Source organism: Ambystoma mexicanum, chromosome 2q, assembly GCF_040938575.1.
Source record: "Ambystoma mexicanum isolate Mex_15411 chromosome 2q, UKY_AmexF1_1, whole genome shotgun sequence".
Taxonomy (NCBI): Eukaryota; Metazoa; Chordata; class Amphibia; order Caudata; family Ambystomatidae; genus Ambystoma; species Ambystoma mexicanum.
This window is the reverse complement of record NC_090924.1, coordinates 68,203,821-68,219,345: the sequence shown is the minus strand read 5'-3', so window position 1 is coordinate 68,219,345 and position 15,525 is coordinate 68,203,821. Positions and strand designations below refer to the sequence as shown.

Genomic DNA, 15,525 nt, shown 5'->3' with positions numbered 1-15,525 from the left:
GTTTTCCACACACAAATTATTTAGAAATGTTTTCCTGTTCATGTCTGAATGTTTTTTATTTTAATTGAATGTGTTTCATTTTAATACAAACCACGTTTATTCACCATCATGGTTGTATGTGATCTTCTTTGCTTAATCCTTACTTTCTTTCTGGACATCCCCATGGAGTAGTAATTTAGAGGTTTTCCCAAGAGTACCACCAATACCAGGATTCCCATCATTATGATATATTTGTTGCATTTATTGACAACACTTGGGGACACACCTGGTCAGTAGCAGTACTAACTTTTCTAGGTTCATAAACGAGGTACCTTAGCAGGTGGTTCATCCCTGGCTGCCCCCTCCCTTCTATAACAAGCCCTGGGGTTTCTAAATTCTACAGGGTGGTGGTCTATGAAGTCTATGAAAACAGGAAATCCTCCTAATGACCTAATCAAAACTCTCTTGGGTCCACTCATTTGACTTGGGAAAGGATGAGGGTGTAGTAGTGTCCTGCAAGGGTGTAGGTTCCTTGTGACTTAGGGCCTATGAAAGGGTGTCTTTGGAGGGAACATAGCCGCTATCTTGGGAGGTAGAGGACTGGGAGGGTGGGGGTGTCAAAGATTTGGGCATCTTCTATGTCTTGGACCATAAAGGTGAGACTGGGACAAGTTTTTCAATCAGTTTCATCATTTTGGATGTGTTAGAAGGGGGCATTGAAACTCCTTTCGATGCATGCCCTTCGGTATGAGAAAGGAGCGCCCTTTTAGGCATGGTGTCTGAAACGGGCCTGGTCGGCGCCTGTTTGGAGACCGGTCGTGCAGCAAATGAGAGCACGATGGCCCAGGGGACAGGGGTGACTTGAAGGACCTCTCCTTAGACACTGCGTGGCTATGAACGGTTGATGACGATATCGTTGATGTTCGGCCATGGGGTGTGCGTTTAGTGTGGCGTGAGTGCCTTTGACGCCGGGTGAATTCTCCGTCACAGGACCGCGGGCATGCTTTCTGGAGTCGGGGGCTCGCACATCGGATTCCTTCTGAACCCGATCGCCCTCGGCGTCACTTAGGAAGTTGATGCTGCCTTCACTGGATTACCCCACCAAATATATAGAGGCCTCGGCGGCCCAGCGCTTGGTTCGGCTGTCCTTCAAAGTTTTTGGGTGGAAAGATTTTCAGGACTTTCAAGTTTTTTCGGGGAGATCCCTTGGCAGACAGTGATTGCACACAGTGTGCACGTCTTTCCAGGGGTATTTCCTGTTGCAGGAAGGGCAGAACTTAAATGGTGTGTTCTCCATAGCGAGAGAAAAAGGCAGCGCGGCGATCAAAAGGAAGATAAGGGGTCAGGAGAGGCATTCTCTAACAGCGAAGATGTGTAAGAACCTCTGCCCTCTCTCCCTACAGTAGGGGGGCGTTGCTTCAGTGAGGCCTCTGTAGGCCGCAGTCTTTGATCGTCGAGGCAGTTATAGCGTCGTCGACGATGGAGCCGTCTGTCGAAAGCCGCTGAAGCAGTTGATAGTGCGATGGGCGGTTTTAGAAAGGATAGGAATTAAGTCTAAAATTAAGCTTTGTCTAATCAAAAGCGTTAGCCAGAAGAACTCTGCAAACTATTCACCGACCACAATAATAGAAACAAACAATCTGAGGGACGTCGACGTGTGAAGGACTATGGGTACAGTAGACATCACAGTGGGGATAGTATTACTAACACGCACAGTCGACGTCCCTTTTCGAGTGTTTCGAAAAACAAATCATGTAATACTCTGCAACTACAACTACATGTCGGCCTATGCATAGCATGTGGTCTAAGCAACTCCACAAGCCTCAGAAATGTATATATATCCGCCATGACTATATTCTGATTCGAGTCATTTCAAACACTGCTTGCAAACCCAACTGTCAATATGATATCTCTATCTGTTGAAGGCTTGCCTAAGTGAAATTTATACAAAAAGTAATGCATTTTCGCCAAATGAAATGAAATTTGTAAGTTGCCGCAGATGCCCTTGTGTCCCTCAAGTTTGATGGAAATCCATCGAGCGTTTTTTGCACTACATGTTATTAAGAATGGACAACACTTAACGCTGGCAACTCTATAAAATTCAACTTTTGCAGTCAGGGGAAGCAAAACACAGCTTTCGACCCTAGAACAGACTGGACCAATACCACATCCACACACTTGGCTGAAGGACTCTGCCCAACCGAATTCCAGAAAAAATAACTTAACACAATCATGGTGAATAACTGATTTGAAGTGAAAGCAAGACGACATGTAACAAAAGCAAACAAAAACAGGCAATTGACTTCACATCTCTCTGCTACATAAATGATTAATGCACAGATCCATACAGCATGCTGACCTGTTCATGTGTTGCTGACGCAAGGCAGAGTTCATTGCGGAGAGATCCTTCTGGCAAAGCTGGCAGAAATAGAGTCCTTCCTCTTCCAGACTCTTCACCTTGTCCTCGCAGGCAGTGTCTTGCTGCAGTGCTAGTGCCAAAGCTCGGTCGTTCTCCATCACTGGCAAGGACGAGTCATCCGTTGCTAAGATGGGAAAAAGTGAAACATAGTTTTCAATAAAAATAAAGCACTAATAAGATATTCTTCACAGAAACCCTCTCCTTTGTCCAATTTCAAACCTTCGGAGACCCTGCTGGCATACTGCATTCAACATGCTTTACAGAGCAAGTGTTTCTTCAACTTGAGTTGTAGTGTCTCCACCTTTAAATGGCGAACAATATAGACTCTTTAGAAATGCATTGACAGGGTTTCCTGGCAACCTTGTTTTGCATAGTATGTGTTGCCAGGTAGCAAAGAGTTGCCATATATGGGTTGGTCGTTTGCTTGTTTCTTTTATTTGCTTGTATAGTGCACCAAGCACATTGGTATCTGGGCGCTTTTCTTATGATACATGTTACATAGTTATATGCAGTCGTACAATACAAAGTACATTAAATTATACATTGGAATGTAAAGGTAATTAACATTTACAAATACATAGTATGAATTAGAGATTTACAAAATGTACAGTAGAGATAGGTTCATTGTTAGAACTGGAGTAGGAATACAATTGGCTTTGGGTAGCCAAGGAGTGAGACCTACCAAGGCTCTGGGCATAGTCGAGTGGGTAGCAGGATCTGGAACTCACGATAGGTCAGAGTGGTCATTTAGTTGGATTGCGAGAATAAACAGCATTTAGTTTTGCTCGAAAAGAGAGGAACACATAGTCGGTTCATAGTGCAAGTGGGAGCTTGTTCCAGGTCTTGGCTGCTAGCACAGGGAACATAGAACCTCCTGCTTTGTTTAGTTTGAAGGTAGGAATGTTTAGGCAGTGGGAGTAAGTAGATCTGCTGGGCCTAATGGATTCTTTCCTAGAAAATGTATTCATCAGGTATTTAGGCGCTGAGTTATTGAGGCATTTGTGGGTGATCATGAGTGTTCGGAAGGTGATCCTGTCTCGGATCGGGAGCCAATTAGCGTTTTGTCTGGTTTGTGAAATGTGACTAGAATGAGGAATATTAAGTGCAGCCCTAAGAGCATGGTTTTGCAATACTTGAATTTTGTGTAGATTCTTTTGACTGGTGCCCAAGTAAAGAGTATTACGATAGTCCAATTTGGACATTATGAGTGCTCTGGCAAGGGTGAGACAACTGTTGGAGCTCAGAAATGGTCGGCAGGCATTTATCAGTTTAGATGTGTAAGCTGTAAATGAGGCAGTGGCATTGATTTGTCTTTGGAGGTTTAGGGCAGAGTCTAGGTAGAAACCTAGGGTTTTTGCTACCTTGTCTACTTTGATGAGGTTACCATCAATCGAGAAAGAGGAATAGTCAGGGCCTAGTTTGCTGAGTCTTAGATTAGAACCAATGAGGAGGATCTCGGTTTTGTCATCGTTGAGACAAAGGCTGTGGTTGGCCATCCATCCCTGTATTTTGCTATAGATTTCGTTAAGAAGAATGGTGTCGGATTGGTAGTTGCCTGATAGAGTGATGAGCATCTGCGTATCGCCTGCGTAATTCGTGTATGATATGCCTGGCTCGTCTAGGTGGTCAAACAGTAGCTTTGTGTATATGTTATAGAGGGTGGGAGATACACACGATCCTTGAGGGACTCCGCAGGTGATGGGCATGGCTGAAGCGATATGGGAGAAGACCCTCATGGATCTGTCTGCCAGGACGGAGTTGACCCAGGCTGCCGCATGGCTAGAAAAGTATGCAGCTGTAGTTAGATGGTTGGTTAGAATGTTATGGTTCGACTAGATCGAATGTTGCCGATAAATCCAGAAGAGTAGCACCGGTTTACCATTATCCCTAGCCTCATTCATTTGGATTCTCAGGTCCAAAAGGGCTGTTTCTGTCCCGTGGCTTGGTCTGAAGCCTGATTGTCTGAGGCCAAGGAGGTCGTTTGCTTCAAGGTGGTTTTGGATTTGGATATATGCGGCCTTATCTAAGATTTTTAGAAGCAAAGGCACAGTGGTAATTGGTCTAAAGTTGGTTGGGATATTCGGGTCAAGATTTGGCTTTTTAATGAGTGGCATGACCCATGCGTCTTAAAGTTTTTTTGGGACATTGCAGGAGGCAAAGGAGGCGTTTATAAAGGCGGTGATGAAAGGTGCCCATTCTTTTGCACCTTCTTTTATGATGGAGGCTGGGCATATATCGCCTTGACACCTGGAAGGTTTAAGGCTTCTGATGATAGATTCAACCTCTAGGGGGTAAAAGGTGTAAATTGAAAGGTTGTATTTGGAGTGATAGGTGAGGCGGATTGGTAACTTTGCTTAGAATGCAGAGGATTAGGACTACTCGTTTTGGTAGGAGTCGACAGGCTGGCCCTTTTTGCTTCAATTTTGGTTTGGAGTAGTGTAATTTTATTGAGAAGAGCCTTTTGGGTGTTATAAGGAACAAGTTACTTACCTGTAACTGTTGTTCTCCAGCATGGGTCTGGCATGGATTCACATGCTCATGAATATTCCCCGTCGTCAGGCTGGGAATCCTCGGTAAAGAAAAAATCAGTATCCGTTTCGTTTCTGATCTGTCTTTCGTAGTAGTAACCAATCACTGAGTCATACTGACCACAGCAAATGACTGCCCTCTCCCTAAGCCCCGCCTCTGGCAGCCATCTTCAGATTTGGTAGCAAGTGAAGTGGCAGTATGACCAAGTGAAGAACCGCAGAATGGTAGGCGGGAGGGTTCGCATGTGAATCCATGCCAGACCCATGCTGGAGAACAACAGTTACAGGTAAGTAACTTGTTCCTTCTCCAGCATGGGGTCTGGCATGGATTCACATGCTCATGAATATAAGAATACATAGCAGTACACACATGCACAACCACGGGAGGTGGCAAAGGCTCAACATTAAGCAATACAACAACTCAACATTAAGCATCTCTTACCTCCTCACCAGGCTCACCTTAAGCGAACAGGTTGCGCAGCACTGCTTGGCCGACCCTGGACTCCTCCCTGGAATCCCGATCGACACAGTAGAATCTCGTGAAGGTGTGCGTCGACCTCCACGTAGCAGCCCTGCAGATGTCCAGCAGGGGCACACCAGATAGGAACGCTGTAGTAGCAGCGATCGCTCTGGTCGAATGGGCTCTCGGACGGCCTGGCAGCGGTCGGTTAGCCAACCGGTGGCAGTGCATGATGCAGCCGGAGAGCCATCTGGAAATAGAAGACTTCGAGAGAGCCTTCCCTTGATTCTCAGGCCCAAAGTTCACAAACAGCTGTGATGTCCTCCGAAAACTCTTCGTGCGGTCCACGTAGAACTTCAGCGCTCTAGCCACATCCAGCGAGTGCAAAGTTCTCTCGGCCGGCGACGAAGGAGACGGGAAGAAAACAGGTAACACCAGGGGCTCGTTAAGATGGAAGTCCGACGGCACCTTGGGCATAAAGGAGGGGTGTGTCCTAAGCACCACCCTCGAGGCATGGAAAGTCAAGTACGGTGCTTTGCAGGATAGGGCCTGGATCTCTCCCACTCGTCGTGCGGAGGTAATGGCCACCAGGAATGCAGTCTTCCACGACACAAACTTCATCGGTGCGGAGTGCATCGGCTCGAATGGGGGCCCCATGAGCCTAGTCAGCACTACGTTAAGTTCCCACACCGGGGCCGGGGCCTTCACCGGAGGGAACGACCGGAACAGTCCTTTCATAAACTCTTTCACCAGTCGATGGGACCACAGGGACGTCTGTCCTGTGGTTCTGGTATATCTGGAGATCGCCGCCAGATGAATCTTAATGGAGGCATGGGCTAGCCCAGCCTTTGCCAGCGATAGCAGGTACGGCAGCACCTGAGGGGCCGTAATCCGTAGGGGGTTGATCTTCTGTGCTCGGCACCAGATAGAGAACCTCTTCCACTTGTGACCATAGCATTTGAGAGTCGAGGACGCCCTGGCCTTTGCAAGAACCTCTCTGCAGTCGGCCGGTATATCGTACCCTCCAAACTCTAGTGCTGCAGAAGCCAAGCCTGCAGGTTCAGCGACGCCGGGTCGTGGTGGAAGATGGCGCCTCCTTCTCTGGAGAGAAGATCCGCGTCCGCCGACAGCTTGATGGATGGGGACGTTGACAAGTCCAGAAGGTCCGGGAACCAGATCTGCCTCGGCCACGCCGGTGCGACGAGGATCATCCTGCACCGGGACCTCTTGAGCTGGTTGATGAGTCGAAGCAGCAACGGCAACGGAGGGAACGCATACAGGTATAGGCCGTCCCAGGGGAACGAGAACGCATCGGCCATGCTTCTCGGCTGGGGAAACCTGCTGGCGAACCTCTGGCACTTCGAGTTCGTCGCTGTTGCGAACAGGTCGATTTGAGGTTTGCCCCATCATCGGAAGAGTTGATCCACCTGATCCTGGCGCAGCTCCCACTCGTGACACGCGCGCAGCTCCCTGCTGAGCGAGTCGGCGATGGTGTTTCTTTCTCCTGCCAGGTGGAAGGGAACCAGGAACATCCCCTGGGCGACTGCCCAGTGCCACAGATCCTGTGCCTCCTTGGATAGGGCTGGGGATCTGGTACCTCCCTGCTTCCATATATAAAACATTGTCGTGGTGTTGTCCGTTAAGATCCGCACCACCTTGCCCTTGAGCGACGGGAGAACGATTTGAGAGCCCAGAACACGGCTCGGAGTTCCAGGATGTTGATGTGCAGGAGCTTCTCCTCCGGGAGCCAGAGGCCTCTTGCGTGGAGATCTTCAGTGTGGGTGCCCCAACCTTCCAGGGAAGCGTCCGTCGTCACCGTCTCCTGGTACGCCGGCGTCTGAAAGTTCTTGCCCGCCGTGAGGTGCGCTCGAACGCCCCACCACTGAATCGCCCGCCGGAACACCTCGTTGAGGGGGACCCTGTCTTCGAAGGTGCCCGTCGCCTGCGTCCAACGGGCGTCAAATTCTTGAAGAGGGCGCATCCGTAGTCTGCATAGGCGCACCAGGTAGATGCAAGAGGACATCATCCCCAGGAGGGACTTGATGGACCTCACCCTGGCCAAGTCCGTGGTTAGCAGGCGCTGCACTTTGCCCAGAATGGTCTTCGTCCGTTCTTCCGACGGTGCCGCCTCACTGTATCGAGCTTCGCTCCCAGAAACAGGGCCACCTGCGACGGCACCAGGTGGGACTTTGGGTAATTTATGGCGAATCCCAGGTCTGTGAGTAGCTGGACGGTCCTCGCAGTGTGTTCGACGGCGAGTTCCCTCGTCCTTGACCGGATGAGCCAGTGGTCCAGGTAGGGGTAGATGTGAATCCCCTGCAGGCGCAGCCGTGCCGCCACAGGTGCTAGGCACTTGGTAAAGACCCTGGGGGCCGACTTCAATCCGAACGGCAGTGCTCTGAATTGGTAGTGGCGTCCCTGGACGACGAACCTGAGGAACTTTCGGTGACTTCGGAGGATGGGAACGTGGAAGTATGCATCCTCCAGGTCCAGCGACGATAGAAAGTCGCCTTCCTCCAGCTGTCCCAGGACGTGCTGGAGGGTGACCATCCTGAACTTTTGTGACCTGATGTATTTGTTCAAACGACGAAGGGCCAGGATGGGGCGCCAGCCGCCCGTCTTCTTCCTGACGAGGAAGTACCTCGAGTACACCCCGGAGCCTCTTCGGGACGGGGTTCGATGGCGCCTTTCCTGAGCATCGCCCGTACTTCCAACAGCAGTTGCGGGACGCGATTTTCCTTCCTGGCCACAGGTGGAACGTGAGGGCACTTCTTCAGGAATTCGATAGAGTGTCCTCTTGCCAAGGTATCCAGCACCCAATGATCGGTGGAGATGGACTTCCACACGCCGACGAACTTAGTCAGCCGGCCTCCCACCGGGGTGCTTCGGTGGGGGCCCGAGGCCACGGCTGGTTCAGTCCTGCTTGGAGGTGGTGGCCTTGCCGCCCTGGCCACCTTGCCGACGGCAGCGAGGCGCTCCCTGCTTGCCGCGACCCCTGTAGGCCTCCTGAGACGAGGAGCGTGCCGCCTGTCGGAAGGACGACGAGCCACCGCTGGATCCCTTGGAGGCCCCCTGTCTGCCTCCGGAGCTCCGAAAGGGCCGTCGTTGCTGAAGGGCTCCTAGGGCGCGGGCCGTCTCTGTGTCCGTCTTTATGGCTTGTAGGGATTCGTCCACCGCCTTCCCGAACAAGTTGCTGCCGTCGAACGGCATGTCCAACACCCTGGTCTGGACGTCCTGACGGAAGTCGGTCGCCCGGAGCCAACCCCTTTGTCGTAGGCAAACTCCGTTGCCCAGCTGGCGGACCCCGGTATCGGCAATATCGGTTGACACCGTTATGGCGTGGTCCGACGCCACCTCGCCTTCTTGAAGTATTTCCAGGGCCTCGGACCTCTTGTCGTCCGGTAGGAAGTCCAATATGGGGGCCATCTTAAACCAGAGCTCCCTGTTGTAACAGGCCACGATCGCCAGGGCGTTGGCCGCTTTGATCGTCGTCGCCGCCGACGAAATGACCCGTCGCCCCATGGCATCCAACTTCTTTCCCTCGCCGTCCGGAGGGGAATTCGACGTTGAGGCTCCTGACCCCGCCGCTTTCTTCTTCGCCGCCGCCGAGATGACCGAGTCTGGCGTTGGCTGGGCCCTGAGGCACAGGGGAGCGGTCTCAGGGACCCGGTACTACTTCTCGTACCGGTCCAGTTTGGCTGGTGCCGTGGAGGGGTTCTTGAGTACTGACATGCCCTCCTCCCAGATGTCATCGATTAGAGGCACCGCGATGACAGTCTTCCTCTTGGCCTCCCGGCGCTGATAGAGGAAACCTTCCCTTTTCTGCTCCTCCGGGCAGAGCTGGAACAATTCGGACGCCCTGGCGTGGAATGAGCCAATCTCGTCGGGTGGAGATGCCCGTGCGACGGGAGATGGGAGACCCGTTCCGTCATCGCCGTCGCCCTCAGAACCCGTCGTCGAGCCCACCGCACCCTCATCTCCCGACTCGTGGGAGGATGAGGAGGGAACTGCAGGCCTTACGGGGGCGAGCGGAGGAGAGGGTTGGGTCCTCCGTCGTTTGTTCTGAGGACTTCCCGACGGGCCAGGTTGCGGGTCTTCCGGCCTGGGCCGTGGTAATCTCGTCCTTATCTCAGAGCATAAGGACTGGATCGCAAACAAAATGGCCGCCAAGCTATCCTGAAGGGAAGGCTGCTCTTCCTCGCCATTGTCGTCTTCCTCGGTTATCTCCCGAGGATCTTCCTTGCGGGACCGAACCTTCTCGAATTGTACTTAGAGATTCTCCCGAAGCTTACCCGGGGTCTCGGACTTCCTCTTCCCCGAACCGGAGCGCTGGCTCGTGGTTGACGGTGCCGGGGAAGGTGCGCCCTGCCTGGCGACCGAAGAGGCCGACCTTTCGGCGCTCCCGGAGCCAGCGGACTCGCGGCGCTTGGCCTGGTGTTGGGCCCCCGTTGCCGGGGCGCCCGCACAGGACTTAGAAGCCTGCTCGGACCCTTTCTTCTTCTTCTCACCCGTCGAGCCCTTCTCCAACCAGCTGGCGAGACGAGATTGACGGTCCCTCATGGTCCGCTCCGACAAGTTCTTGCAGAACTGGCAGTCCTTCTCTACATGAGTCTTGTCCCCATGAAGACAGTAGAGGCATCGCGAATGTTCGTCCTCCTTAAACACATTCTGCAGCCCGCATCCAGGGCAGCTGCGAAACAGCTTGGGTCCGGGTGACTAACTCGCATCCTGGGCCATCTCGAAGTAGGCCGCGAATCTTCTGGAATCCTCCAAGAGGTTGATTCGACGAAATCTTCACCCTTGAGGGGCGTAGGAAAATCCTGCAACGGGTACCAGTTAACGGGAATAGAAACGGTGGAGCTTGAGGCTCGATTAACCGAAAAAATGTGAAAATTCACCTGAAAAAGCACGAAACACGCAGTAAAAGCTCGAGAGCTAAGCACGAGGACTCCCAACACTTGAACGTGCGGTAAAAATCTGAAGATGGCTGCCAGAGGCGGGGCTTAGGGAGATGGCAGTCATTGGCTGTGGTCAGTATGACGCAGAGATCAGTGATTGGTTACTACTACGAAAGACAGAAACGAAACTGATACTGATTTTTTCTTTACCAAGGATTCCCAGCCTGACGACGGGGAATATTCATGAGCATGTGAATCCATGCCAGACCCCATGCTGGAGAAACCCATTTCCTCGCCCTGGGTGCCTAATACAACACTAAGGTATGAAATTGTTCTCCTTCACCCAGTCTCCTGTCTGAGGGTGGGCCCAGATCACTCCACTCAATCCCAAAAATATCCACAAGCACGGAAAGGGCAGGATGTAAATAAACACCCAAAGCATGGGGAGACAGAATGCTCCATGTGGTGAGTTCGGAAGCAATGCATGAACCCGGAATTAAACCGGGGGGTCAAAGTGGCAGTGAGGGCCTTTTTATTGCATCGGGTAGGGAGAACTCAAGGGTGTGTGAGCATTGATTTGTTTGTGAAAGTAGAGTTAACGCGCATGCATCAATGTTAGGTTAAAGTAGTATTATTGAGTAACAATAACAACAGAAGCATGCCTTCAGCAGTGACAATGCATAATCTGGGTGCTAGAGTTGGGCTTTAAGGAACTTTTAAATTTTCAGCAGCATTCAAATGTGTCACTTCTTCAGCTGTTCTTAGTTAGCCTGGCAGGAAGTTTCACAGTCTAGGATCTAATGCTGAAAAGACTGACAGAGCTTCTGCTAAAGTTAATGACTGAGGATGAGAGATTGGGCCTCATCACGAGTTAGGCGGTATCCCAGCTGTAAATCTGCTGGAATACCGCCTGACGCAATTACCGTTACCAACACTTGGTCCAGCTGTATTACTGTCTAATTACAAGTGGCGGTGGCGGTATAACTCCCCATTTCTTTTTTTTTTTAGTCCATAGGACTCAATGGGGCATATGCAGAGTGGCACAATTACTGTGGCAGTAACTGTGCCACGATAATTGTGCCAAAAATGGGCAGAAAGTCAGCAAATTTACCTGCAAATCCACCTCAGAGCTGGAGGTGAATCCTCCAACTTTCCCCAAACTCATAATTGGGCAATGCAGTAATGCGGCTGTAACGCTATTACCACCGCATTTATACACACACCGCCCAACTTTTGATGATGCCCACTGGATTGGATGAGTAGAGAGAGTTTGTGCATAAGACATTCTGTTCCGTTGGCATGTGTGCCTGTGAACAATGCTTTGTTCTCTATTCGTTTGGGCACTGTATGGAGGCCAAAGCAGGGGAGATGTGGTCATGACGATTGAGTGCAAGAGGCAATCTTGCTGCAGAGTTTTGGAGCCACCGGAGAAGATGTATTAAGATCTAGTGCAGCCAAATATTGTGCTGTTCAGATAATCAATGTGTGTCAGCACTAGGGATGTGATGGCTTGTACTCGCTGTGGAAAGGACAACATTTGTTTCCAAATCATGACATAATAGAAATCTTTCTTAAAAAACTCAGATACTTGTGGTTTTGTTACTTGTTCTGGGTCAACGATGAGCAACAGGTTCTTTAGTATTGGGTAGGGACCTATACAATCGTCCAAGATTTAAGGCCAGATCTGTTGTACCAGCATGGATCGCAACCATCAGGATCTCACATTTATTTATATAGGGCGCATTAGGCTGTGTTTTCATATTTGGTAACTCCCTTTGTAGCCTATATATCCTGCCTGTAATCCTCAGAATCCCTGTCGACATGTCCTTTCAAGTATACCCTTACTATTATCTGTCCTTCTAACTGTAAATGTATGTATATGTGGAATTTCTAAAGTGCAAACCTAGCTGGAAAGCAATTGAGTACTGCACTCTATTATAGAATCCTTTGGCAGCACAGCACTGCACCGTTTCACAGCAATTGTTGTACAAAACCCAGTACATCGGGATAACCAGCATGGACGACCACAGCCCCCAGTAGAGTAGAAAGATAAATAGATAAAATAACCTACTGATCAAGGGGACGGGAAAGATTATTAAATGAAGGTGCAGGATCCGGGGTATTTCCTTGGTAATAAAAATTAAGAGAAGAAAAATGTTTTTGCTGCCCCATCATGACTCCACCTTGCAGCACGAACACTAGTGTTTATTTTTCCTTAAATCACAATGGACTTTGTCCATATTGTCACCAGGCCTTGCTGGTTGCTGTAATCTGGACTGCACTTGTGCCAATTTGCTGCATATAAACATTCGGCCTGCCTCAGCTAACTGGGGCCAGGCCACAGTCCCTGTGCCAGAGGATCAAGCCTGTCTGAACCAACCCCAACAAAGGACTGTTCATCTGTGCTAGACGTAGATTACTGGGATAGAGGCCCCAATGCCACTCGCCTGAGGAGGATGTGACCAGGAGGCCGCAAGTGCTGCAAGGTTTTACCCGGAAGTGGTCTACTACGTGGCACCTTATGGAAAGGGACATAAAGGGCAGACTAATCCCTCGAGATCATCAGTACCATTGTTCTAGAGAGTGTGCTGCAAGGCCTAATAAGTGCCTTTCGACATCTTTGGGTCCAGCAACAGCTCACTCTAGCGCTGACAACAGTCAAAGCTACTGCATTGGACAAACATACAGGGACACACATACATCTCACCTTTTATTATATTTCTAGATTTTTTAATCTGGGCTTTAAAGCATAACATTTTCAGTGAACTTTCCCTTTAACTTACTGTCAATGGGGCAAATTACTATAAATGGTCTGCGGCAGCAGAGTCATTGCTCAAGAGTGAGTGATTGTGCTTACACCAATCGCAGGGGTCACGGCCTCTTTCAAATCTTCAAGACTAAAACCTGACTCTCCAGGAAGTGCAAGACCTCTTTAAAAAAAAAATGGAAAAAAAAAGAAAAGAACAAGTTACTTTCTTACCTGGTAACGTTCTTTCGATGGGATGGTCCGACGACGTATTCCATATCTATGACAGGTAATGTCCACAGCTGTGCTGCTTTGGAAAATCTCCGGCGTCTGCGCCCTGTGTCGATGACGTCGATGCGCCGTCCCCGAGGACCTCCTCCGACAGCCAACGTCACCCGATTTGATAAGTAGGACGCACGACGCCTGTAGCCTCAGTTGTAGTTTTTTCCCCCAGAACGTGTGCCACCAGTTTTCTGCCACTCAGGCACACTCACTCACTCTGCGCGCGGAAGTAACCGCAACCAAAAACACAGTTTTCAGAGTTAACAGTCTCAAAGGGCAAGAATGCAAAGGCTCAAACGGAGCACCCATAAGAAACTTAAGAACAAGGTTCAAATCCCAACCGGTCACCAGAAAAGGTGACTGAGGGAACACATTAGTGAGCCCTTTCAAAAACTGGGAAATTAAAGGAATCTTAAAATAGGAACATTCTTCAGACGAGCGCTTAAATATGGACAGCGCCGCCAGGTAACCTTTAATGGTCCCCACTTGCAAGCTCCTGTGGGCCAAGGAAAGCAAAAAAGACAGTACCATGGGAATGTCACACTCAAAAGGATCCACATTCTTAACTCTGCACCAGTCGCAGAACTTTCTCCAACGACAACGGTACAGAGACTTTGTTGCCGGCCGCCTGGCCAAGGGCAACACCTCCATCACGTTTTCAGGGAGGTCCCAATCCTTATACCTCAACCTTTCAGAAGCCAAACGTGAAGGTTGAGGGATCTGACCTCTGGATGGAGAAACTGACCCCCCCTCCTGTGAGGAAGACGACGTGGAGGGCAGATGGACAAGTCGAGAAGGTGCGGGGGCACCACGTCCTCCGGGCCCATGCCGAAGCAATGAGGATCATCTGGGAACCGAACCTCCGTAACCTCCGCAGTACTTGCGGGATGACGGGGACTGGAGGAAACGCGTACAGCAGAGGGAATGACCACTCCACCACGAACTAGTCTCATAAGGCTCCTTTTGGAGGAAATTCCCGCGAGCAAAACCTTTCGCACTTCCGGTTGACACTGGAGGTGAAGAGATCCACTTGAGGGGTCCCCCAAAGGGCGAAGATCTCCAGGAGAATCTCCTGAGCCAGCTCCCACTCGTGAGAGATCGTGCTCTGCCTGCTCAGAGCATCCGCCGTCTCGTTGTCGTCTCCGGCCAGATGAACAGCCGAGATCGAAACTTCCTGCTGGATGGCCCAGAATTCGAACTGCATCGCCTTCCTGCACAGAGGAAGTGACCCTGCCCCCCCCCCTTTTTTGTTGAGGTAGTGCATGGCCACCGTGTTGTCCGTTAGAATCAGGACAATCTTTCCTCGCACAGTTTGCAGAAAAGCCTTCAGGGCTAGCCTGACGGCCCTCAGCTCCAACAGATTGATATGGAGTCTGGACTCCGACGGAGACCAACGACCGCCGACTGTCAACTCGCTGGCATATGCGTCCGTCACGATCGTCACCTCCGGCTAGGGCAGCCAAAATGGGGCCCCCTTCATCAGATTGCCTTCGACGGCCCACCACAGAAGGTCCTGGGCGACCGAGGGCTGCACCTGAACAGGGTCCGACAGCCTGCCGGAGGACTGAGACCACTGGAGCTTGAGAGCCCACTGCAAAGATGTCATCCGCAGATGCCGAGCAGGCCGAGCAGTCTCAAGAACTCGGACGCTGGGAGATTCTGGGCAAGTTGAAACTTGTGCACCATCTGCTGAATGTGAAGAGCCCTCAGCTGGGGAGGAAAACACTGCCCCAGGGATGTGTCGAGCACTGCTCCGATGTACTGGAGCCGCTGTGTTGGTGTTAAATGGGACTTCTTTAAATTGAGGGAGAAGCCCAGCTTGTGAAGGGAGTGGCAGGTGACGGACAGATGATCCAGGACTTGCTCGGGAGAGCTCCCCCTGATCACCCAATCGTCCAGGTAGGGGGTAGACGTGAATCCCGTTTAAAGATGTGAAGGCAGGTGCTCTGTTACCAGTCTTTAGCTTCTCCTCCTAGACATGAATCTCCCCTTTCCTGAGATGCGCTGACACCACCACCATGAGCTTGGTGAACACCCTCGGAGCGGAGGTCAATCCGAACGGCAGGATCCGAAACTGAAAGTGCGAGTCGCCAAGCGCGAACCTCAGGTACTTTTTGTGCGTGGGATGGATCGGCACATGGAAGTAAGCGTCCTTGAGGTCGAGAGACACGAACCAGTCCTGAAGTTGAAGGGCCTGGAGGACTTGAGAGTAA

General features: G+C 50.8%; 1 protein-coding gene across 8 annotated transcripts in view; it reads right to left on the bottom strand.

The window, feature by feature from the left end:
• SLX4 (SLX4 structure-specific endonuclease subunit) overlaps positions 1–15,525 on the bottom strand; it is a 785,402-nt gene that overhangs the window by 607,692 nt on the left and 162,185 nt on the right. For all 8 annotated transcript variants that reach the window (XM_069646855.1, XM_069646858.1, XM_069646862.1 and 5 more), the window contains one exon: positions 2,339–2,522. In XM_069646855.1, the coding sequence (XP_069502956.1) occupies positions 2,339–2,522 (184 nt within the window). The remainder of the gene's footprint in view (positions 1–2,338; positions 2,523–15,525) is intronic.